This window comes from Heloderma suspectum, chromosome 1 (genome assembly GCF_057233095.1).
Source record: "Heloderma suspectum isolate Gila_16-S chromosome 1, 16-S_ref, whole genome shotgun sequence".
In the NCBI taxonomy this organism is placed as follows: domain Eukaryota; kingdom Metazoa; phylum Chordata; class Lepidosauria; order Squamata; family Helodermatidae; genus Heloderma; species Heloderma suspectum.
Window position 1 is genome coordinate 210301270 of NC_139458.1, and position 23645 is coordinate 210324914.

Here is a 23645-nt window from a genome sequence, read left to right on the forward strand (position 1 = left end):
TTAGGAACCTGGAATGTAAGTCAATGGATCAAGGTAAGCTGAAGGTGGTCAAACATGAGATGGCAAGATGGAACATTGACATCTTGGGAATCAGCGAACTAAAATGGACAAGCATGGGCGAATTTAATTAAGATGACCATCATATCTACTACTGTGGGCAAGAATCCCTTAGAAGAAATGGAGTAGCACTCATAGTCAACAAAAGGGTGGGAAAAGCAGTACTGGGGTACAGTCTCAAAAATGACAGAATGATCTCCGTACGAATCCAAGGCAAACCATTCAACATCACAGTAATTCAAGTCTATGCCCCAACCACTGAGGCTGAAGAAGCTGAGGTTGATCGGTTCTATGAAGACCTACAACACCTTCTAGAACTAACACCAAAAAAAGATGTCCTTTTCATCATAGGGGTTTGGAATGCTAAAGTAGGAAGTCAAGAAATCACCGGGATAACAGGCAGGCATGGCCTTGGTGTACAAAATGAAGCAGGACAAAGGCTAATAGAGCCAAGAGAACATGCTGATCATAGCGAACACTCTTTTCCAACAGCACAAGAGGCGACTCTACACATGGACATCACCAGATGGTCAGTATCGAAATCAGATGGATTATGTACTTTGCAGCCAAAGATGGGGAAGCTCTATACAGTCAGTAAAAATAAGACCTGGAGCTGACTGTGGCTCAGATCATGAGCTTCTTGTTGCAAAATTTCAGCTTAAATTGAAGAATGTAGGGAAAGCCACTAAACCATTCAGGTATGACCTAAATCATATCCCTTATGAATATACAGTGGAGGTGAGGAATAGATTTCAGGGATTAGACCTGATAGACAGAGTGCCTGAGGAACTATGGACGGAGGTCCGTAACATTGTTCAGGCGGCAGCAACTCAATCCATCCCAAAGAAAAAGAAGCACAAGAAAGCCAAGTGGCTGTCTGATGAGGCTTTACAAGTAGCTGAGGAAAGAAGGGAAGTGAAGTGCAAGGGAGAAAGGGGAAGATATAGCCAACTGAATGCAGAGTTCCAGAGAATAGCAAGGAGAGACAAGAAGGCCTTCTTAAATGAACAATGCAAAGAAATGGAGGAAAACAATAGAATGGGAAAGACTAGAGATCTTTTCAAGAAAATTGGAGATCTCAAGGGAACGTTTTGTGCAAAGATGGGCATGATAAAGGACAAAGAAGGCAGGGACCTAACAGAAGCAGATGAGATTAAGAAGAGGTGGAAAGAATACACAGAAGAACTATACAGGAAAGATCTGAATGTCCCTGATAGCCAATGTAGTGCGGTCACTGAACTTGAGCCGGACATCCTCGAGAGTGAAGTCAAGTGGGCCTTAGGAAGCATTACTAACAACAAAGCTAGCGGAGATGACAGTATTCCAGCTGAGCTATTTAAGATCCTAAAAGATGATGCTGTTAAAGTGCTGCACTCAATATGCCAACACATTTGGAACACTCAACAGTGGCCACAAGACTGGAAAAGGTCAGTTTACATTCCAGTTCCAAAGAAGGGCAATGCCAAAGAGTGCTCAAACTACCGTAAAATTGCGCTCATTTCACATGCCAGCAAGGTGATGCTCAAAATCCTATAAGCTAGGCTTCAGCAGTATGTGAACTGAGAACTACTGGAAGTACAAGTGGGGTTTTGAAGAGGCAGAGGAACTAGAGATCAAATCGCCAACATTCGCTGGATCATGGAGAAAGCAAGAGAATTCCAGAAAAACGTCTATTTCTGCTTCATTGACTACGCTAAGGCCTTTGATTGTGTGGATCACAACAAACTGTGGCAAATTCTGAAAGAGATGGGAGTACAAGACCACCTTACCTGTCTCCTGAGAAACCTGTACGAGGGTCAGGAAGCAACAGTAAGAACCAGACATGGAACAACCGATTGGTTCAAGATTGGGAAAGGAGTACGACAAGGTTGTATATTGTTGCCTTGCTTATTTAATTTATATGCAGAGTACATTATGAGAAACACCGGGTTGGATGAATCACAGGTCAGAATTAAGATTGCCGGGAGAATTATCAACAACCTCAGATACGCAGACGATACCACCCTAATGGCAGAAAGCGAAGAGGATCTCAAGAGCCGCTTGTTGAGGGTGAAATTGGAGAGTGCAAAAGCGGGTTTGAAACTCAACGTTAAAAAAAACTAAGATCATGGCATCTGGCCCCATCACTTCCTGGCATATAGAAGGGGAAGAAATGGAAGCAGAGACAGATTTTACTTTCTTGGGCTCCAAGATCACCGCAAATGGTGACTGTAGCCATGAAATTAAAAGACGCTTGCTCCTTGGGAGGAAAGCTATGGCAAAGCTAGTCAGCATAGTAAGAAGCAGAGGCATCACCTCGCCGACAAAGGTCCATCTAATCAAAGCTATGGTTTTCCCAGAAGTTATGTATGGCTGTGACAGCTGGACTATAAGGAAGGCTGAGCACCGAAGAATCGATGCTTTCGAACTGTGGTGCTGGAGAAGACTCTTACGAGTCCCCTGGACTGCAAGGAGGTCAAATCAGTCCATCCTAAAGGAAATCAACCCTGAGTGCTCGTTGGAAGGACAGATACTGAAGCTGAAGCTCCAATATTTTGGCCACCTAATGCGAAGAGAAAACTCCCTGGAAAAGGCCCTGATGCTGGGAAAGATTGAAGGCAAAAGGAGAAGGGGATGGCAGAGGATGAGATGGCTAGATAGCATCACCGATGCAATGAATATGAACTTGAGCACGCTCTGGGAGAGAGCAGAGGACAGGAAGGCCTGGCGTGCTATGGTCCATGGGGTCACGAAGAGTCGGACACGACTGAACAACAATAACAAGTATGTTTACTCAGAAATAAGTCCTGCTAAATTCTATAGTAAGCGTGTTTAGGATTATAGCCTTACTCTGCAAGATGATTGTGTTGACTTGTTATTGTCAACAGCTATGGACTTCGGAAAGTGACTGCTTTTGAGCTTTTTTCATCCTTGAAGAGAAAGTTATGAAAGAGTACTTATTCTTGAGTCTGTTGTTCAGAAAACGTTATGTCCTGAAGGCTCCTATTCATTGATCTGTGTAGTTGATGAAAGTATTGAGTCAGAATTTGTTAAGGAATTGTTAGAGAATAAGTAGTGTAATATTGCCCCATCTCCCTATTAACTAAGCTTCTAATCACTTAATTTTACAGGTAATAGATTGTGGCATACACATTTCCCATGTGAAGCGGTGTTGCTATCAAAATGCCTTTGTTTGACAGGAAATAAATAAAGTGAAGATACAGGTCATTTGACTAAAATGATGTGGTAGAAGATTTGTTTTGGGTTGAGTTTTTGATGACATCCATTATTTTGATGGTCCAGTGTCATGTATGCTGAATTTCATAAATTAGCTCATTGGTTGAAACTTGTGTGTTTGTAACGCTCACCTTCATAGTGTGCTTGGATCTCTGTTTTGTGAACTTTGGAATAGATTGTGAGCTTCAGAGCATGCAAAGTCTGCACCTAAACTATGGCATTTCTTTGCATGTGCTGAGTTGCTTGATTTAAACATTTTTTTTAGGAGGAAATGTGATGACGTCACTGTAACCCTTTAGGGAAATGTTGGCATTTGAACTCTTTCCATAAACCAGTCATGTTCGAAGAAACAGCCACGTAAGTTATATATATCTCCATATTCCGCATCTATCTCCTTGATCAGCGATGGCAAATAAACATTATTTAGAAAGGCCATGTGGAAACAACCAGTCAGGAAGGAATACATAATGTGGTGATGCATGAAGTCATGATGCATTACATGATTCCAAACTACAGCTCCCAAGGTGCAGTTTGATATTGCACATGTGCAAAAACTCATATACACAGCTTGAATTAAAGGAGAATTCTCGCTTGAGATTGCACGGATGAATTCATTACTTTCTGAGAAAATAATGAATTCATTTGGGGTAGGTTTCCTCATCGCTGTTTTTAACCTCTTCTGTGGGGAAGCCTCCTTAAGTGTGACTCTTCATAAGCTATCAAAATAACTTGGCAAATCTGAAAATAGTACTACAGTTTACACAAATAGATACTGTACCTTTTGACATAGTGTCTTTTTGAAACAGTTAAATATCTTTTACATTTTGGATCCTTTCTCATCCTTCATGTATGTGTAGGTGTACATCTGGTGAAGTGGGGGGAAATTCCCCCCAAACTATGTCATTAAGCAGTCAGTTCATTTTAGCATCCTGTGTTAAACACCTAGCTGCCAGGCAGAAGAGTGCCATGGCTGGGGCAGATTGCTTTTGTGGATGAGCTTGGTTAAATTGTGTGTTGGCTCTTTCTTAGGCTGAGTAGAGGAAGGACCCATTCATTAGAAGGACCAAGATACATATATTCTTCTAGTTTGTAGGTAGCAAAACTATAGCAGTTTTGTCTGTTAATGGGTGAATTGCATAGTTATATGCTGGCTATGCAATGAATATGGACTTGAGCACGCTCTGGGAGAGAGTGCAGGACAGGAAGGCCTGGCATGCTATGGTCCATGGGGTCACAAAGAGTCGGACACGACTGAACGACTGAACAACAACAAATGCTGGCTAGGTGTCCAATTTTTGCAAATGAAAGCTGTAATTCTATGGAAACATTGGTTGTTTATATCATTTATATCTCACTTCTCTATATTAACATACACAAAACAGCTTACAAGTTTTTAAAGATAAAGTAAAAGCAGGTAGATTAAAAGGAAAAAGAAAAGATATGAAAACTTGCTGTTCCGGAAAAAATCACAAAACAACTCAAATTACAAAGTGGTCAGGCAACGTCAGACAATTTTTATGAGACTTGGCAGTCATTTATTGAATCAGCAAATATGAATACAGCTTCTCATGGTCAACTTTGGAGAGACCTTTAAGGCTGAAATTGCGTGGAATGCATTACACAACATGAACTGTACAACATGTTTCCCCTGTTGGATCATCCAGTTTAGGACCAAGAATAGAATGAAATATGTTAACATTATTGGTGCCTGATTTATTTACCTGTTTATTGATTGTTTATTTAAAAAATGGGAAAAATAATAATTAAAAAAAGCATCAGACACAGCAGCTTAAAGCAGTAGCAAGGGAAAAGAAAATACATGAAGATACATGACTCAGTTCTTCTGAAGGTCTGGGCTTCTGGATGGGAGACCAAGTGGAAGCTTTACGTAAACCATTCTGATCTCTCTAATGGCAGAGCAGAATACAAATATAATAGGGATTTCTCATGTGGGGCTAGAGATGTAAAATTTCCAGAAATTGTGAGGCCATGGGGAAAAGTGGGTTTTTTTAGGGTTCTTGGGGAAAAAATAGAAATTTTGAAAAAAGGAAAAGAAAAATAAGCAATACTTTTTTTTTAAAGTGGGCTTTACAGATCTAAAGTCGCTTTGTTGCTTTCTTTAAGCCAGCTTTCCCCATCCTGATCCCCTCCAGATATTTTGTACTTCAGCTCCCATCAGCCTCAGGCAGCATGACCAATAGTCAGGAGTACTGGGGACTGTAGTTCAAAACATCTGGAGGGCACCAGATTGGGGAGGACTGCTTTAGGAAAATAAAGCAGCCTTTCTGTTCCTAAAGTTATTTTATGTATGACTTAGTTTGCCCAGAAAATTATCATTATATTTTAAAACTTTAAAAATTAAACTCAGTAAATTTGTAATTCTTTTCTGAATAGATTAGAACTACATTAAATGACTGTTACAGCATCAGAAACACAGGACTCTACAGAACAAAACTGTCAAGAATGCACATTTACTATAAGAATGCGCAATAGCGACTCTACTCGCATGTTGGGAAACTGAGCATAAATACCTGTCAGTAAAATATACTTTAGATCGGTAATTTTAATAAGGAATGAAAGAACTAACTATGCTTGGAATCTCACAGGGAGGATTAAAAAATATTTTCCCCCATGGCTTCATTATTTCCAGACATGTTACATCTCTAGTCTTTATATAAAACTGTTATAACTGCATAGGTTTTAGAAATCATTTTGGGGGGAGTAAAGGCTGGATAACAATATATAAATGCCATGTCTTAAATTCTAAAAGAAAATATTTCATAATCCAAAACTGTTCAGTTTCGTTAATTGATTGTTGATTGGAAAAAATGAATGGTCTCTGGAAAGAATGGAAGCCCCGCTTTCCCCCTGAATTTTTCCATTTTTTCCAGGCCTTCATATCTCTATGCAGAGCTATGTAATATGAATTCTTTTTGCCATATATTCTTTGTGCTTAATAGTACCACCCACCCCCTCTTTTCTTCCAAGCTTGAAATGTAACCACAATAGAATTGCCTGGAAGGAAAAGAAACAAGACAAACCAGAATATTAAAGGCTTAAGGAGTGGATAAGTTCCATACTTCAAATTCCCATATATAGATCAGAAAGCTTACAATGTACTCTTACAACTTGCTGAAGTTTGCAAATTGCATTTCTTAAATCTCTAAATTGAGCTACTCCATTCAATTTTCAGGATATAAGTTTCTTACTTGTAATCCTTAAGGACGAGATCACTTAGACTGACAGCTTCTTCTCATGAGTGAATTTATTTTTAAGCCCCCTTGATGAAAGTATCCAAGAAAGATCTCAGTGTGAAATGCAATACAAAGAATCTGTTCTTCTAGCTTGACATACAGAGAGAAAATTAGGTGTGTGTGTGTGCAGTAATATCCCCCCCCGCCCCCCCCCAAAAAAGAATTGACTTCAGGAGGGTACCTCAGTTACTGCATATTGAATTGGTTCTTATAAAGGGGATTTTTTTAAGTGTGCGTAGCTCCTTTGATACAATTCTGTTAGTGCACCATACCAAAACAAGGACTTGAATCTAAGCATCTCACTGTGTGAGTGGAAGAGGAGTTTCCGATTTGCACACACAGTCGAAAACTGGCTCAAGAATGTCAGGGGACCCTGCAGAGAACCTTCTCAAGGGATTGCAGAAGGGAAGGAATATTGGTGCACTGCTTTCTATTGGTATAGCTAGATCTTTGGATCTATGCCAAGATCTAAACATAAAACAGGCACTTCGTATTAGAATTTGATCCACCCTAGATGCTAAGCTAAAATGCAAGACATCTTTAGCCCATATATTCCCGCCATATCTTCAGAACCTAGTATATAAGAACCCAGCTGGAACAGACTGAAAGCCTATCAATCCTACATTGGCTAACCAGTTGTCTATGGGAAGCCCATTAGCAAGACACAATGTTCCCGAGGAACTGGTGTTTAGAAGGATATTTATTTATTCAGTTTATACCCTGTCTTTCTACCAAGGAAATGGTGCTCAAGGCAGCTAAAATCATAAAAAGGTGATTTTAAAAAATGCAGTTAATAATAATAAAACAAACACATTAAAATATACCAAAAATTACAGAATGGGCCAGTCATACATCTGGGTGGCAAATCGTGGGTTAATTTAAGTCACAATTTCTTGGGGGGTTTGCTGTGCAGGAGCCACTTCTGCTTTCTGTATAGAACCTCTGATCACAGGTTGTGAGCATGTCCGAATCCAGGCAGTCTGGATTGTATATGGGTTAAACAAGCCAGAGTTGACCCAAGAACAAACCATGGGTTAACTCCAGGTTGTTTAACCCAGAAACATCCCAGACTGTTCAGGTTTGGGCAGCATGCTCACAACCTGCGATCAGAGATAATTCACAGAAAGTGAAAGTGGTTTGCCCTCAGTGAGCATCCCCACAAATTGTGGGTTAAATAACCCATGATTTGCCACCATGACATGCGAAGTGGGTCAAAATAACAACACCCAACCCAACAGACCATTTTACAAGCCAAAGGCCTGCTTGAACAGAAATGTATTTGGTTAGAGAAGGATAGCAGAGAGGGAGCCAACCTAGTCTTCCTTGGCAGGGAGTTCTGTAGCCTGGGAGCAGCCAGATGTGCCTCTGAAGGTGGTAGTACTAAGAGAAGGGCCTCCACTGAAGATCTTAAAGTCTGGGCAGGCTTTATGGGAGAAAATGGTCTTTCAGGTAGCTCAGTCCCAAGCCATACAGGTCTTGCAGGTAGCATATAGCCATCATGACTAGTAGTCATTGATACTGCTATTTTATGTATGTAGTGTCATCTTTGTAAAGTGCCGTGCATATTAAAAATGTTTGGCAGGTCTCTGCCGAAAGAGACTTGCAATTTAAAATAGACACAGGACAACAGTAGAGGAAGTAAGAATGGAGAAAGGGGTAAACAGAGGAAGAATATGTGATAATTACATATACTTAGCTTGGGGCTAGAGGGATGTTCCAAAGGTTTCTTGGAAAAGGTCAGTTTTGAGGAACTTGAAGGAAATAAGGGAGTTGGTTGCATGGAGGCATTCTGGAAGGCAATTCCAGGTATAATGGGCAGCAAGGGAGAAAAGGAGTAATTTCAGAGAACACGAGACTTTTGGAATAGTGAGGTTATTTGGAGCTGGACGGGCAGAAGGAAGAAGTGAAGGGATATAAGAGTGGAGAGATTGGGGAAGGTCAAGCAGTTTGTGCAGGATCTGGAAGTGGACAGGAAGCCACTGGTAGGGATTTAAGAAGGGATGTCACATGGTCAGCAGGATAAGAGGTGAATAATTTTGGCCGCAGAGTGCTGGATGGATGAGAGTGGACAAAGGTGAGACAATGAAATATCCTTCTCCACAATATCCTTCTTGAGATGTGAATTTTGTACAGCTAGAAAATGTGCAGAAAATGGCAATGAAAATGTAGTTTTGCTTGGTGAAGAAACAGTTCTGAGGCCATGTGATGTTTTCTTTTACTGTAGATTGGTATTTTAAAAGGCCTGTTTCAACTATGTTAATAAATTGTTTGAAACAAGGTCCTGCCTTAAAATGAATCATGCTGGGAGTATAAAATGTGCCCGAGTTAAGTAAACAATTTTTCAACAACTGCCATGTATAACAAGTGCAACATGTATACCAAATGAAGTTAAGTGTTAATTAAAATATGCTAATTATCTTTAGATGTGAAATGTCAGTCAACTTTTGAAAAACCTTAACATGTGAAATTAGGAAACATATTTAATTTGGTCTTACTACTTTTTATTTATTCCTTAATATGGTTCCCATTGCATTTCTCAACTGTTCTGCATATTTGAGAGCTGAAAATACCTTAAAAATGAATTCATATGTATTGTAATAACATAATGGGCCATGCGAATGGCCTTGGCAAGATGTTGCCTACTTCTTGTCAAGGTGGCCTAACTTAAGATACTGCAAAAGTTACCCGGTTTTTTTTAATGTGGTTTTTAGCCGTTTTTTATTTTTTAAAATACTTTTAGACTTTATGTGGGGAAAGAAATTTAAGGGAGAAGAAAGCAAGTGAAACCTGCTTGTGCTACAAGTTGGTTTGTATAGCAGCAACTCATTAGAATATATGGATAAGGAAAGAGAAGGATTCTCTTCAAGTGTGCAGATTGTTACACCTATTTATGAAAAGCTACCTTTTTATAATTCAGTCCCAGTAAGTTTGGTTCAGTGTTGGTTTTAGTTACAATAATCTTTAAATGCTGGAGAGAGCAATCCTATCTCCCCTAGACAGCATCTGGGGCACCGTAGGGTGCTGCAGATCTCATCCTCTTTGCCCTTAGAGAGAGCTACGAATGCAGAGGAGAATATCGGATTGTGGATCTTCCCTCCTCTTCTTGCTCCCAGCTGCTATGGAAAGCTTGTTTTACAAGGTCATAGAGGAAGAAAAGGGGGCATGCTGTGGGGAGGGGAGAGGCCATGGTATGCTGTATCCTATGTCCTCTCCGGTCCCCTCCTTGCCCACTGAAAATCGCCTCTGTCCTCTTGCCTTGGATAAGGCAATCAGCGGCTGCTAGTCCTGATGGTGGTTATATACTTCCTCCAGTATCAGAGACAGCATGCTTATGTACACCAGTTGCTGGGGAACACTACCGGGATGGTGCTTTTGCACTCATGCCTTACTTGTGAGTTTCCCACAGGCAGCTGGTTGGCCACTGTGTGAATGGAATGCTGGATTAGATCAACCCTTGGTCTGATCCAGCAGGGCCCTTATATTCTTATGTTAAGCTCTGGTCAACGTCTGGAATAGGGAATTGGCCTGGGTAGTTGACATCACTTCTAAACACCCTCTTCCACCAGTTAGAGCCTGTAGGGTTCCTTGTTTTACTGAGGAGCTTCGGGAGATGAAACTGCTTGAGTGGTTTTGGTAAAAAAATTCAAGACAGATCGGATCAAATGGCCTAGAGTTTATTTTAGAGTCTAGTCTCTGGCAATTTCAGTGGCCAAGAAAACATACTTCTGTGGTACTACTGTGTCCACACAATACCATCCAGTTGAGCTTCTCTGAGTGGTTAGGAACCTATTGCATCTGGGTGCTCTGGCTTTCCTTGGTGGCCTTCTTGGATCGAGTCATAAAAGACTTTGTAGATAAAATTGTTCTCATCCATTCTAATTGAATGCTATTTTAACTATTGATAGGGTTCAGGATGCCCCTTGGTGTCCTGGTTTAACAACAAAACAGGAGGTGAGGTAGATCCTTGAAGAGGTGAGTTGTCCACCACTGCTTTTAACCTTCTGCCTATCGTAGCTGATTAGGTCTACAAGATGAGTAATGATCTGTTGGGATAAAGAAGTAGTAAATGCTTCTGGGAGTGAAGGAGAAATCCCCATAATTTGGAAGGAAATAGTGGCGAGTCCACTTTCACTTGATCCCACATCTTAATAACGTCTGGCCAGTCTCCAATCTTAAGCAAGGTGTTCTAGATTGTAGTGACTTGGCTCCAGGGATTCTTGAATAATTGTGTTTATCTAGACCATTTTCAGTCCTGCTTCTAGCATCATTTGGCAGCAGATTGGCTTGATTGTGGATGACCTGCTTTGGGGACAGATTGGTTTGATTGTGGATGACCTGCTCTGGGAAATGGTCTGGGGGGTGCATCCTTGTTGATCCTTTCAGCTACTTTCAAAGCCATCAACTAAGCCTCCATATTTTTGCTAATTTCCTGTGGCAACTGGGCCACCACCAGAAACAGCGAGTGTGATGAGCAGTTGGCCTTTCTCCAAACTGTGAAGATGCCGAGGTGGATGGAGATTATCCCGGCAGCTGTGAGATGATCCACACTGCCTCCTCAGTACCAGGGTTGGGAGGATGACTGGTGGTGGTTTGACAAAAGTGTAGTCAAGATGCTCAGAGCTCTTTGGCAACACAGAGCCAAACCAGTAAGTAGGAAAATTAGGTGGGAGGCTAAGTGGTTGAGAGCAGGAGTTGGAATAGTCAGTCTGAGCTAAAAATTAAAATAAAGAAGCATGGGTGGAGAGTGACAGAGGACCCAGACTCCAGGGATGAAAATAAGCTCAGGTGAAAACAAGAATTCTGGAGCTGCACTGCCAAAGATCTAGAATGAGCTGAAATAACTTGCTTTATTACTAGGACTTAGTTTGAGTAGGAAAACCGTCTAAACACGATTTAGATAGATGTATTTTTCTTGTTTTCATTGCCTATTTGAACTTGTGGTTAACTGCTAAAGCTGTTTTAAAATCTGTCGTCTTCTCCCCCCCCCCCCCAATTACAGCAGTAGCTGTTTAACTGCTGTTTTTCAAAATGTTTACCTACATTTGTTGGTGGCTTAACCAACCATCAACCATGGTATCCTTCTGGATTGGCTTGCTGATCAAATACCTGGAAGGCAATGAAAACTCTGAATCTGAGAGAACTCTTGCCCTCATCTTGTCTGCGATCACTGAAGGAGTGGATGAGGGCAAATAAGCAAACTTAATCCTAACAAGGCAAAAGTACTATGGATTTGGAATATGAGTGATCCAGGAATAAGTGTCCAGGCTGTGCTGAATGAGATTGCACTCCACCTTAAGACTCAGGTTCTTAGCATGGGCATAACCGTGGATCCTGTACTACTTCTTGATGGTTAGTTGCTGACAGTAGCCAAGAGTGTGTTTCAATTCATTTCATTTATTACATTTCTATACTGCCCAATAGTCAAAGCTCCCTGGACACTTTACAAAACTTAATGTCCTAAAAATACAATATAATGTAATAAAACCATTAACATACCAAAATATAAACAATTTTAAACAGTCAACAATTTTAAAAATCCCAGGACCTGTTAAAAAGCCTTATGATATATGGTCAAATGCCTGGGAGTAGAAGAGTCTTAACCTGGTGCTGAAAAGATGACAACGTTGGCTCCAGGCAGACCTCTGGGGAGAGTGTTCCATTTGGGGAGGGGGGGACAACACTGAGGAAGCCCCCTCTTTTGTTGCCATCCTCCTAACCTCTCTCAGAGGAGGCACTTGGGGAAGGGCCTTAGATTATGATTGTGGTGTATGGATAGGTTCATTCTGGGAGATGCGCTCTGTCAGCCCCACACAGCTTAGCAGCTTAGGCTGGCTCACCAACTGCACCTTTTCTTGGCTGACTTAGCCAGCGTGACATCTTTATCTAAGTGACTTGCAGATTAGGGACCCTAATGTGTGGGGCTATCTCAGAAAACTAGTCGGACTACAGCTGGTTCAGAATATGGCTGATGGGGTATTAACCCGCGCAAGTTGCTTTGAACATATACCATCAATTGCAGAGCACATTCACTGGCTACCATTCCAGTTGGTTACCACACCCAAATCAAAGCCCTGCTTCTTGCCTCTGAAGCCCTACATAGTCTAAACTCAGGATATCTTTAAGGATCACAACTGCCCAAATGGAATCTATCCATGCATTAAGATCAGCTTCAGAGGCCATGCTCCATGTGCCCTTGGTATGGTGGGTAGCAATAGAGAACAGGATTCTCAATAATGGCACCAAGTTTATGGAAATTGCTCCTTAGTGAGGCTTGTCTCATTTCTTCCCAGTTGGCTTTTAGGTGACTGGAAAAGGCAGCAGTCTACTGGTGTTTGGGGCCTCTGGACCTCCAGTATATACTTGTATAAAACTGTCAGGAGTGCTCTGATGTTTTACTGTTTTTCTGTTATTGTGGTGTCGGTGATGTGGTCTGTGTTTTTGTGAAACCATTTGGAGTACTTTATTAAAGTGAAAGTTGGTGAGTATTTTAATAAAATACAGTGTTAACGTTTAGGGTTATCCTATTTTGTTTAAATGCTGTTTATAAGTATAACCACATGCTTTGAAATCTAGATCAGCCGGAAGTCAAGATGGCAGTTCCTACTATTAAAGGTCTGTGTTACATATTTGCATTGTAAAGGCTTTTTTTAAGGAGGCAAGTCAAAAAAGGCTAAAGGGTGATGCATTCTTGGCCACTGCTAGCACCTTGACTGTATGATGGATTATAACACTAAAAACAATATATTAGATTTTATTTAACTGTCTCAGCCAAAGGCCATAGCAAAATCATACTTAATTTGAAATAAAATGTCTAACACAACATAGGGAAAACAGACAATATAGCTAGTCCACAGAGATTGCTGCGATTACTGTTTTTTGATGGAAGAAGTTCTTTCATTTTCAGTTAACATTAATTTTGGCTCTTTGACAACACTGCTGCATTTTCTAGCTGCAAAAAAGCTGTTACTCAACTCATTTTTATTTTTAGACCACTTTTGTGTTTGTAACATTATACACAAAATAAAACAGAAATTTGAGGGTCCTCGTCATGTGAACAATATACAGCCTTTTGGAGTACCAATCAATACTTCTTTTGTTAAAGCTCTAAAAATGTAATTAAATCTGTGCATAACAGAACAGGTAAATAAATGTGGGAGATCCTCCAACACCACCCTGTATCCCAGATGCATAGGGGCATTCGTATCTAGTTTTAGAATAGCTGCCTTTTCTATTACTTTAGATCAGGGATGGGCAGATTCAGACTTGTTAGATCTACTTTTTAAAATCAGAACTCCCAAGATCCGCCAGCCACAGCCAGGTACATAAGACATGCGCTTAGAATTAAAGAACAGGGTGCCTCTGAGCCTAGGAATTTGTTTTCAGTACCAGAACTGAACTGAGATCATAGCCTGTTCACAGACAAGTTCACTCCTGGTTATCATAACCTTTCTTTATTTCAGGATCCTAGTTTAGATGGAAATTATTGTAGTGTTGCTGTTGTTAAACAACTGTGAGTCAGAAACCCTTACTGATCTACTGCAAATCACCCAGAGATCTGTCAGTCAACCATGAACCACCTTCTGCTCACTCCTTTTCTAGATGACATGGAAGTTTCAGTCTATGCCATAAAGGCATTCTAAGAGGAATGTTAAGTCAGGGTAGATAAGTCTGTTTGAGTTAAGTTCTGAAATGTTTAAATCAGAGTGTAAAAGATGGTAGTTGAATGATGACCTGCTCATGGTGACCTGCTCATGGTAATACATATGTCTCTGCCTGGCTTTAAAAATCTGGCATACTAAAACCCCGTTATATTTTTGAGAGAGACATGTAAGCAAAGACAGCTACCACTGTGTGATCTTGGAAAGCATTATGTACAAGTGCCAGCTCCCTGGCTTTTTTTCTGTCCTGCTGCAACATGCTGGAAGTGACTGCTTGTCTAGAAGCTATCAAAATGGAGGGATGAAGATGCACCTTTTGTGCACAGATTGCATAGAGCTACACTGACTTCTCCCATGCCTTTTTCAGTTTGTGCTCTGAATTAAACAGATCCTTGTTATGTATATGTATGTATATATGTATATATCTTTCCTTAGTCTACAAATCTGAGTGTTCCTTACATATGAAAGAGGTTTACAAGTGTGTACGCTTATTCTTTCTCTCTCTGCAGTCAACATACATGAATACTGCATATATGTCTGAACAATTATTCATACGCTACTGCCACTCATATGTGTAAGTCACAGACTCTTAGCTGGATGAGATCTTGGTTTGAGATCCATAAAAAGTTCCCTGCCCCTTTCTGTGATTTGTTAAAGCAGTTTCATAGGTTCTTTCTACTCTTTTACTGAAGGATGCTGCTTTAATGGGCTGCTGTTTGCAGGGATGCCTGTTGATGCCAAAGAGTGAAGCTGGGGCTAGTGAGAAAATATGTCTATCGTGGAGCCCTGTGAAGAATTGACAAGTGATGTAGGATTCCAAGCTTCTGTTTTCACGTCTGTTGCAATTAGATTCTGTCTTAAAAGCACTGGATATTTGCTTGAATATGGATTACATGCCATATCTAGGTAGTGTCTACATACTATGTCTTGCAATGTTGTAACTGCAAATAAATTACTTATACATGCAAAAATAAAACTTTGTATACAAAATCTTGATGTAAACAGTTTATAAATACTTGTAAATAAATAAATAAAAGCTAATTCCTTTGTGTACCAACTAGCAGGTTGGAACACACACATGGAAACCTGGCCCCATGTATGTTGCAGGCCATCTCTACTCATTGATGTTTTGCCTGCCTGTGCTGATAAAGGCAGAGTGGCTAACGGCTCAAGAACATGTGGAGATTTTAAGCATAAATGGTGCTTTTCAGCTAGCTACTGTGGCAGTGCTTTATCAACCTTTAGTGCAGGGGTGCAGAAGCAGAATGGGGTGGGGGGCACAAATTGCCCACCACCAGGCCCTCTGTGGGCCAGATGATGTCATGAGTGTGGACATACCTGCTGACATCACCCCACCACCCTGCCCATTTTGCTTTTCTCCATGCTGACTGGGGCACAGAACTCTGTGCCTCTCTCCGCATGGAGAAAAGGGATTGGCCTGTACCTGAATTTCCACAGTTACCTCTGATCTGAGATTAAAGAGAACAGTGGGGATTCCTCGAAGGGGCAGGGCTTGGAGCCCAAGCCCCACCCCTACCCCCACCCCTGAAGGAGTCTAAGGAGGATGTATGGGCTGGATGTGGAACCTCTGTGCTGGAGGTTCCACATCCCTGCTTTAATGGGTCAGCTGCCGTTCCACAGAGGTGTAAAAGAAAAAAATGATTGCTGGCATCAGTTTTGAAATTGGACTATATCCTAACTCTTCACAAGCTATAATGGCCACTCTGTTGTCCTGATAGCTCGTGCACTGGCACATTAAACAGACTGACATGTTTTTGGCTAGTTGAAACCCATTCTGGATTGCTGCCTGTGTAATGGTGGTGATATGATGCACAAGAGAAGTTAACATCTGCTATCAGATTAGGGGGAACTGAACTCGGGTTGTGTAGCTATCAGAGTCAAAGAGGAGTAATATTCTGACAACTCAGTCTTCAATATAGTAAGATCAGAACAAAAGCTACAAAGGCTACTGGACAAATGGAAACATTTATAGGGAACAATACAATAAAATGTATAAAACACATAACAGAATACAATAAAGTACCGTACAGTGAACAAACATTGCAGTAAAAAGTAAAAATGTCAGGGTGGTGAGGTGTGTCTTTTTTACCTGAAGTCAGTTTAATACTATCATTGGATATATGGAATAAGCCCATGGGCTAATGCGCCTTAACTTTAATAGATATATCACCGCTGACTGGAATTTTTTTTTTTGGAAGAGTTTTTACTTATGCTTGGCAGGTCTAATCAGAGGAATATAAACAGTATTTTTTAATTGTATCATGAGTTCTATTTACTACTAAGTGAGTAGATATAATAACACTTTATTAAGCATTTGCCCTGATAATCAGGCACTGTGCCTTCTGGATTCATTTTGAAGATGTCTGCCTAATCCTAATATGTGCCACTGAAGGAGACTAAAATCAGAATGTGTTTGTTTATGGGCATCTGTATTAGACTATACATGTAATCTCTGTCTTTCTGTTTGTGTAGGTTGTGATTGTGATGTTCTTTAAAGTTGTTTTATTGCAATGTTTGGTCACTATACAATATTTTGTTATATTCTGTTATGATTTTTTAATGTTTTATTATATTCTGTGTATATTACGTTTTGTTCTGATCTTTTTATATTGAAGTGTGTAGCAGTGAAGCCACTGCTCTACAGCTTTCCAGATGGCAAGCACATAGCCCAGATGTTGTGGAAAAGACAATGTTGTGGAAAAGACAATCCCTGGTTGTGTACTCCAGGGTAGAGTAAACAAAATTAGATGCTTATGTGAGTAGAGAGAGATATGCCAGTCAGTTTGCAGTGCTGGCACAGGGCAATTAAACCTTTTTCTTTATACGCTCTTATATAAATTGTAGGTTTTTACTTGGGACAGATATACTTTCCATCTTTAAGCTGTTGGAAACTCATAATAAACAGATTTTATGGAGTGCATGGAATGTTTCAGAATTAGTCTAATGTAGAGAAGTTGAAATGGTAGGGAAAAGCTAACACTTTGAAACAGAATGGGTGTTTTATTCAGTGGTGGAGGGATCTTCACGACAATGGAATGAGAAGCGTGTTGGAGTATTATCCCGATTTTCATGGAATTGGCTTTGGTCCATCAGGGACAGAGGAATCAAGAAAAGCTGAGTGTACCAAATCTTAAAATTTTTTACAGGTCACACAGCACTTGAAAGCAACATACTTCTGGGTTGGGTGGGAGGAGTAGAACTGAACATCATCAACCTGGCAGGTACTGCTCAACCACTGAGAGAGGCTTATTTCTCACCCCCATCCAGGTTCCCTGCATTTACCACATTATTATCCCTGACAGCATCTAAAGGCTCCCCATGAGAGCACCCCACCAGTGTAATTTTGCCCCGTTCCAGCCAACAGTCAGGGAGAGCGCCCACCCCCTTTCTCCTTTCCAGGGAGTAAATAAAGGGATCTAGCTGCTTTACCCATTGACAATCTGCAGTCTTTGTTGCCCGGTCATAAAACCCAAGTTGCGCACTTCCAGGGAGTAAATACTAGCTGCTTCGCTCAGTCTGCAGCCTCTGTTGCCTGCTTCTCCCAGCCCCCATTTGAGAATCTGTAGCATCGTTTTCCCATTGAGAAAATCAGAGCTGTGCTATTTCAGGTACTAGCTATCTAGTGAGAGGAGGTGGCCAGGAATGGGAACCTGCGGCTCCGCTGTATCTGTGATACAGTGAAAACTAAAGAATGCAAGAGAGGAGGCAGCAGCAGCGTTAGAAGAGGGAGGCAGCTCCAGCTAGCCCCTTTCCTCAATGCAGGGAAGCAGTGAAATACCACAGGCATCAGAGTAGTGCATAATCATGGCTCTCAATAGGGCTGGGAAAAGGAGGCTAGTTACTCCCACTGGTGAAAAGGAAGTACAGCACAATTCTGAAAACACGGAAGAGCACTCTAGCGCTTTGATGAATTGGAAAGACAGGCTAGTTAATTACCTAGGTTAGTGAGGTTATGGCCAGGTGAAAGACACACCCCTACGGATGCCCAATCATACTGATTTTAAAGCGGAACACAGCAACTGTACCGCAGGGGAGCTAAATTAAAGAAAAACAATGGAGTAAAAGTAAATTGTTTTTAGCTGTTTCAAATTGTTTTAAACTTTTGTAGGTCAAAGACTGTATATTACGTTTTATTATGCTGTATCTTACGTTTTCATTTTTGTGAATCACCCAGAGAACTTTAGCTATTGTATGGTATAGAAATGTAATTAACAAATAATCAGACTATTTTCAGTCCATGTCAGTTTCACTTGTGTTTATTCATAAGTCTGTTCCATTCTGATTCTGTATTAATCTGTGTGTTTTTTTAAATCAGCATGAAGATTCATGCATGTTTTATGGCAGGAGGCACATTTTATAGTAAGAGGTACGCTTTGATGCACTTTTAAGCTGGAAATTGCATGGCAAAATCTGGAGAAGTTCAGAATCAGAAGGATAACTTCCTATCTGCACATTAGTTTGGGAGGTGTAAATTGGGTAATTTCACTTCCAAATGTGGACCATAAAGAATCCTAGCTCATTTGTATGGATTAGTACCATCAGTGTTGCTGATGTTGTATTTTTATGGGTTGTAGCTGGAAACAAGTCCACAAATTACCAGCTCACAAATAGCTTAACTAGCTTGCTTAGCTTGCTGTATAGATATAGTTGTTTGTCACCAAAAAGAACATGAAGCTTCCTTTTCCTGGCTGCCTGGTCATGGTTTTTACATGCTACAGACGAACAGGCAAGAAACTTTTAATAAACCTGATTTTAACTGTATATGAGCTCCTTTAAGAGCATTCGGCCAGCAGAATGGAGTAATACACATCTTATAAAAAATAAAGCCATCATTTGCTGCTAGTACTTTTTAATTTATAAAGTGCTGAAATGAAATATGATGTATGTTGTTGTGCATAGGTTTTTTACTACGGAGACGTTGCTCCAATTGCAAAATATCTAAGAAGAACTTTGTGAGACTCTAGTCACTCGAACTCTGATACATAATTTTATTACTTGTTTCTTGGTTACTACACAGTGCATGTGTACATGTAGCCATCTTTTTTTATAGGTGAGCACTGTGTCCTTTTCCCAGTAGCAACGTATGGCTGTGAGAGCTGGACTATAAGGAAGGCTGAGCGCCAAAGAATTGATGCCTTCGAACTGTGGTGCTGGAGAAGACTCTTACGAGTCCCCAGGATTGCAAGGAGGTCAAATCGGTAAATCCTAAAGGAATTCAACCCTGAGTGCTCGTTGGAAGGACAGATACTGAAGCTGAAGCTCCAATATTTTGGCCACCTAATGTGAAGAGAAAACTCCCTGGAAAAGGCCCTGATGCTGGGAAAGATTGATGGCAAAAGGAGAAGGGGACGGCAGAGGATGAGATGGCTAGATAGCATCACCGATGCAATGAATATGAATTTGAGCACACTACGGGAGAGAGCGGAGGTCAGGAAGGCCTGGCGTGCTATGGTCCATGGGGTCACGAAGTGTCGGACACGACTTAACGACTGAACAACAACAACTAAATTGCTAAAATGAAGTGGTATCTTCATTAATAGTAGACCAATAACTTGATTATCAAGAGTGGAACTTCAGGCTGAGGAAACACTGAGTAGTTTTATAACCATTGGCCATAGTATAATTAGGTCTAATAGAATTAAGACATTGCTGAAATACCGCCATTGTTCATCAGCCCAGCTGTTGTAACTGTTAACTTGAAGCAAGTGCATCTCTTGTTATGTAGGTCACATCATGTGAAGCTAGCAGCTGAGCAGTTGTGGGAAAGGGGAGGGGGGCTGAGTGACAACACAAGAGGAGAAATGCCAATGAAAATATTACACAATTTGCAGGGGTGAAGACAGTACTTTTATGATATATTCTCAAACAGCCCAGGGACCTTGATAAGAAAACATCACACGTATTCAGAAAAAATAACTTTACATTTGGTCCTAGGGTTAAGGAGGGCTATGCATATACAGTTTTGTACAGTTATTTGTAGTTGATGTGTATACCTTAGTCCCAGCCCAATAAATATATGAATTTATCTGCAAGTAAGAATATCAAATGTATGATGCACAATTACTCTATATGTGGTGGTAAACTACTACTTCTGGGTGGTGTATAAGCAGTTAAGCAAAATAGCTTCTAGGTTTTAAAATAATGGTAAATTGTATGATAACAGTATTCCAGGGGGCTCTGTGAGAAGTCCTGTATCCTAAGCAGAGCTCCATTGTGTGTTTTTTCAGTGTTGTGAATTACAGGTTTCAGAAGCATTTGATGAAAGGGGAAAAAAGTCCTGCTGTGTGTGCGTGAATGAGTTCTGGATAATGACTCTTATTTGTGGTGGTAGGGGTTTTTTGGTGACTAGCTATTTTTGTTTTCAGGAAGGGTGGTTCTGATAGTGATACTATTATAATTTCTGCTTTACCACATAACTGACTCAATATGCATTCTTGATTTAAAATTCTAAAATAATGTTAGTAAAGGTTTACTGATGGTGGAAAGTTTTTTAAAAAGCAATATATTACAGACAAATTGAGTTCTTGATAAATAGTTAGACATGTGTTAGGGCTGGAGGACTTAATTAATCAGTTGGGTTGTGAATTGCAGGGTGAATTGATTTTGAATCAAGGCAATTTAGATTGGTGTTTTAAATTTACCCCAAAAAGACCAATTAAAATTATTTATTTTTAATCTAGTTTCCCATTTGCAATTTAGATACTGTCTTAAAAAAACAAAAACTGAATTGCATGGTAATTGCTTGATATAACCATTAAAATGTTGAGTGCAAACAGCCCATATACTTCTTAGGAGGACATATTGACTGGGTTCGGAAAATCTTGTAGGGAAGAGAAGCCATCGTGGCTTCTCACCCCACGTGTGCTGCAACTTATTAATTGTGTCTTGTGTAGTAACTTGGGGCATAGGGTAGTAACTATAACTTAACTGTACAAACAAAACACCTATTGTATTTTATTTCAAAAGGATGGACTCTTGTTTTCTCTTCCCCCACATGCCAGAATGGTGAACAAGACTGTTAGTGTACAAGTGCCCAGAAGCAGGGACTGAGAGTTACTGGGGAGTTGTGTACTTTCTCTTTGAAATAGGGTGTATGTTTGGCTGGTCATAAATATTCATAATTTGAAAACTGAACAAATTGCAGACCTCAAATAGTTGAAAGGCATAAAATAGGAGCAGAAGATAGCCAGGTATGCTCAATGGATGAAGCTGGTGAGATACAGGATGGCATCTCCTGGAGTAGCAGTAGATTCTAATGACTTCTGATTACTTTGCCAGTTTTACACTGCTATTATCATAAACATACAACTTGATCTGTGCCATAATTAAAATGCTTGCCTTCCCCCAAAAGCAGTTACTTTACCCATGGTTCATTCCTTACATAGAGAAAAAAATCCTTCAGATACTGTGTCATGGATTCAGTTTTAAGAGATCATAAGTGTAAGTTTTGCTTAAAATAATTATGTTTAACATACAGATTTTAAATTACTGCTTTCAAAATGGAATCCTACTATATCTCAACGTTTTAAAATCTAGTTATTTCATTTTTAAAAACCATTATTTTTACCCACCCTGTATGACTATTTTGATTCTGCTCTTTTAATGTCAAACAGGGATTCTCTTAGGGCGTGATCCTATAGCTGCTCGTCAGTGGCTAGAAGGCCATAGGATAGGCCCGTCTGAGGTTGGTTCCCTGAGAACCGACCTCCACCCCTCCTGTGCTGCCTCATAGGCAGCACAGAATGGCCCTGCAGTCCCGCTTGGAAGAGGAGTGTGGAGCGGCAAAAACGGGGCGTTCCTGGGGGCGCGTTGGGGCGGGGAAGTCAGAAATGCCAGTACAACACATCCTACGTGTCGTCTGGCTACTGCTTCCCACGCTCCGAGATCCCACAGCTAGACAGCCAAAATCAGCTGTCTAGCCATAAATGCAGGGCAGCTGAAGTGCAGGGGGACAATCCCCTCCACGCTTCCCCTGACCTGCAATGGATAGTTGGTCGCCTCCAAGTTTGGAGGCGTCCGCCTACCCCAATAGGATGGTGCCCTTAAACTACATTTAAATGTAATGAGTTGACTGGCTAAATCGGCTCCAGTGGGAACAGTGTGGGAGGTGGCACAGTGGACTGCAGGAGAAAGGGGAATTTGCAAAAATTGCCAATCCCTTACTTCCAGTCATGGAAGCCTCTACAGGAGCAAAGAGACTTCTGTTAGTGAAGAGAGATGCAACCTACTGCATGCCCACATGCAAAGATACTATGCAAAATCACTTATTGGCTAAAGCTCCAATCCTATGCACCTTTACTGAAAAACAAATTTCACTGAACAGCATTCATATTTAATTTTAAATGGGGCTATTTTTAAAAGAAATACATATAACTGAAGCAACTTAAAAATCCAATTTGAAGTAAAATATAATCTGATGTTTTTAAAAAATGATTATCTACCCTATTTAGCAGTGGTGTGATACTAATGCAAGCAATAGTAGATAGAGTTATATGTATATCTAATTCTGTTCTACAGTTTCCTCAGTAGCAAATGCCATCCATTGAGTTTAGATAAAAATAAAACCACACTGCAACAGTTCTTGCCCAAGGAGCCCTATTAGTGTGACAGTCTGACAGGCAGCATAAGAATAGTCTTGATGAAAATCTAGTTCAAACAGAGATAGCAACATGTGCTGCTGGGAAAATCCAGTGTATTTCCTATGTTTGCTTGAGTGGTGCCATGTATTGGTTAGTGCATACACTTCGTTTAAATGGGTGTATGATAAACCTTTTAGATGCAGAACACCTTTTTAACACAATTTGCTTGCTTAATTATTTTATTTATTTATTACATTTCTAAACCGCTCGATAGCTGAAGCCCTCTCGGCGGTTCACAAAAATTAAAACCATAAAGTACAACATAAAACAATATAAAATATGAAAGCTTAAAACTGCGATATAAAAATACAACTAGAATAAAACCTAGCAGGTTATCAGCTCCTGGATCCAAAGTTTCTGGATCTCTTGCTTCAGGGTTCAGTCAGGCACCAGTATTAGGGATGCTACAGCTGATTGCTTAGACATTTTGCAGGACACCCTCAACATAACCTATGGTTTCTCCAGTGAGATCATCAAAACCCTTTTAGCGTCACATTATTCCATAACCAACAGGCTTTATGGCAATATCTTAAGAGACTGTTGTGATGAGTGTGCAAGACTAATCTACTTTCAGCAGTGGTCTCAGAGGTGCAAGACTCTGAAGATGGCTTTCTTAGCCCCTTTCAGACTTCCTAATGCCGGGGGGTGGGGGGAGATAGCAGCAGCAGTGTCTACTCCAACCTGTGTGTGTTGATTATAACATCTGTAAAGAGCTTCTGCATTGAAACATCTTTAGACTGCTCCAGCAGTATATTTGGAGGGTAGGGATGCACAAGTATCCTGCTGCGAGCCTCAAAAGG

General features: G+C 40.5%; 1 protein-coding gene across 2 annotated transcripts in view; it reads left to right on the forward strand.

The window, feature by feature from the left end:
• FAM117B (family with sequence similarity 117 member B) overlaps window positions 1-23645 on the forward strand; it is a 55028-nt gene that overhangs the window by 7100 nt on the left and 24283 nt on the right. Inside the window, exon 1 of one of the 2 annotated variants that reach the window (XM_084818117.1) lies at window positions 18449-18572. The exons of the other annotated variant lie outside the window; for it this stretch is intronic. Coding sequence (XP_084674243.1) covers window positions 18533-18572 — 40 coding nt within the window. The 5' untranslated portion in view covers window positions 18449-18532. Of the gene's footprint in view, window positions 1-18448; window positions 18573-23645 lie in introns of those variants that run through there. 2 annotated transcript variants of the gene reach the window in all.